This window comes from Hordeum vulgare, chromosome 2H, assembly GCF_904849725.1.
Source record: "Hordeum vulgare subsp. vulgare chromosome 2H, MorexV3_pseudomolecules_assembly, whole genome shotgun sequence".
Taxonomy (NCBI): Eukaryota; Viridiplantae; Streptophyta; class Magnoliopsida; order Poales; family Poaceae; genus Hordeum; species Hordeum vulgare.
In genome coordinates, this window is record NC_058519.1 from 583,690,854 (window position 1) to 583,693,428 (window position 2,575).

The 2,575-nt window shown below is 58.9% G+C and overlaps 1 protein-coding gene across 1 annotated transcript; it reads right to left on the bottom strand.

Annotated features, from left to right (window-relative positions):
• Positions 1 to 218: 218 nt before the first annotated feature.
• Positions 219 to 2,136, bottom strand: LOC123430631 (xyloglucan galactosyltransferase XLT2-like). The gene has a single exon (XM_045114485.1). It carries the CDS (start codon positions 2,114 to 2,116, stop codon positions 395 to 397), a length of 1,722 nt encoding a protein of 573 aa, XP_044970420.1. The 5' UTR covers positions 2,117 to 2,136; the 3' UTR covers positions 219 to 394.
• Between the last annotated feature and the right edge of the window lie 439 nt (positions 2,137 to 2,575).

The following is a 2,575-nucleotide window of genomic DNA, read 5'->3' on the forward strand; positions in this document are numbered from 1 at the left end:
ACACTGCTGTGCTTCATGGTAACATGCTAAGATCGGATCGAGGAGCCAGCCATTTGATAATCCATTTGATGCAATGCACAATTGACCGAGGAGTATCAGATTTGATGCAGCCTGTCAAGCTGTGTTACAAACTCCAATGTACACTGTGCCCATAAATAAAGGACTAATAGAGCTCTAATGTACACTGTGTTACAAACAATTCCATACACTTGCTTAGATTCTGTTAATTTACTTATTTATGTACTAATGGAGCTGTAATTCGCATATACAACCACGGTCAAAAGTACGGCTACAAGTGGTGATGTTTAATCTTTAACTGTTCACAAAAGGAATCTGAACAAGAAAGCAAAAAAGAATGATCGTTTTGACAGTTTGGTCCTCTCCACTAACAAAATTACGTCCTCTTCCAATTCCGGCGCTGCTCAGCGACCCGCCGCAGCATGCCGTCGATCATGACGTCCATGGCGTCCTTCATGCCGCCGCCGAGCCCATCCTTGTCCGCGGCGGAGTAAACCAACCGCGGTATCATCTCCACCACGCGCTCCCTCATCTTCCGCACCCGCTCCTCTGGGATGGCCGCCAGCACGCCGCGCACGGTCACGTTACCGGCTCGCAGCTCGTCGCGATCGATGAAGACCGACCACTCCCCTTCTTGGCCGTCCTTAGTCGACAGATACCAGTGGTACTGAAGGTACGCGGTCCGCCGCCAGAACAGCACCGGCACGGCCCCGGCCACCATGCAGTCGAACAGCGAGCGGCGCGTGAAGCTGTCCCCGCGCGGCTGCACGCAGAACCGCGCGCCCATGAACAGCTCCAGGACGAGCCCGTTGTCCTTGATGCACTTGCCCTCGGCGCAGTCCAGCGCGCCGCACTCGGCCCCCGCGGCCTGGCAATCGTTGAGCAGCAACGCCCGGAAGTCCCCCTTGATGGCCGACCGCGGCGCGCCGGCGAAGGCGAAGAGCCTGGGGCGCGGGACTGACGTGACGTACTGCTGCCACGCGCGCGCGTCGGCCGCGGTGCGCGGGTGAAATCCGGTCGGGTACGGTATGCCGACGTCCATGGCGTCCCATGGCTCGCGCTCGATGACGAGGCGGGTGACGTTGGCGACCCCGGGCATGGCGAGGAAGCTGCCGCCCCACCCGCCGCTCGGACTGCGGCGGAAGTCCCAGGTAATGCGGCCCAGCGCGAGGAAGTGATCCCAGCCATTGGACCGCTTGTAGTACGGCTGCGCGTGGAGCCACGAGAGCAGCGCGACGCAGTCCCTGTCCCGGTCGGCGTCCGTGGCGTTCGCCGACCACAGGTGGCGCCCGACGGCCAGCCCCGCGTAGAACGGCACGAAGAACGCCTGGGCCCGCGCCGGGTCGGTGGTGCGGCACCGGTGCGAGAGCAGGCGGCGGTGGACGATGTGCTCGAGCGCGAACTGGTCGGAGGAGTGCCACGGCCCAAGAAGCTCGGCCGGCAGGATCGCCGACAAGCTGGTCCCTTCCGCCGGGAACCCGAGCCCGTCGTTGGCGAGGTAGGGGCAAACCGAGTACATCGGCATGAGCGTATCACACATGGCGAGCAGATCCTCGTTGAAGACGGCGGGGAGCTCGTAGACGTACACGAGCCCGCCGCCGCAGCCGGAGTCCTCGGGGCCGCGGCTGGGCGGCGGCTCCGGAACGGGAGAGGAGGTTGCGGCAGCGGTGGAGGCCAGCTTGGGTGGCGGCGCGGAGCGGAAGGCGACGAAGAGGAGGAGCTGGAAGGCGAAGAATGAGCCGAGGAGGATGACGACGAGGCGCGGGCGGCGCGCGGCGGGGTTCTGCGGCTCGGGACGGTACATCCCGGCCATGGCGGGTGCCTGGGTGGGGTGGAGGAGCTCTGAGCTTGCTGTGGATCGCGGCGTCGGCGTGGGGATGATTTGAGGCGAGCTGGGAGAGGACGGACCACCAGCGCGAGGGGAGAACGTGGGGGCGCAGTACGGGGAGAGGAGCGTGGGGATTCGGAGATGGGGACGGATGGAGATGGCCGGAGATCGCGCTGTGCTGGGCTGTGCTGTGCTGTGCTGGGGGAAGTCGTGCAGATTGGGAGTAGTGGCAGACGACTTGCCCTGCTTTGGGTTAAGGTTGTTCAGCATTGCGTGCTCGACACTTGAGACTTCAGGTAGACTCCGGCCAAGGGCATCTTTGCTCGACACTTTTTCTTAGGGAAATATTATCTGGCCAACCGTTCTGCCAAGATGCTCTAACCCCGGTGAACCTTCTCCCTTCCGTCGCACTTTCTCTGTTTTATAATGTAGTGCCTCCGTACTTATCACCGTTCAAATTTAACTGTAATTTGATCAAAGTAACGACTCCGACGAAAGCAAAAATTATATCATTCAATTCATATATGATTTTTTCCAGCGATATAATTTTTTGCTTTCGCCGCAGGTCAGGTTGGCTAAATTTATTATTGAACTTAAATCTCGAGAAACACGGATGCATTACATTATGAAATGAAGGGGATATGAATCTCGGTGCAAAGCTCACGCCAAATGAACTTTTGGGTTGAGAGGGCCTTTTATGTATTTTTGTGTTTAAAATTCACATTTATT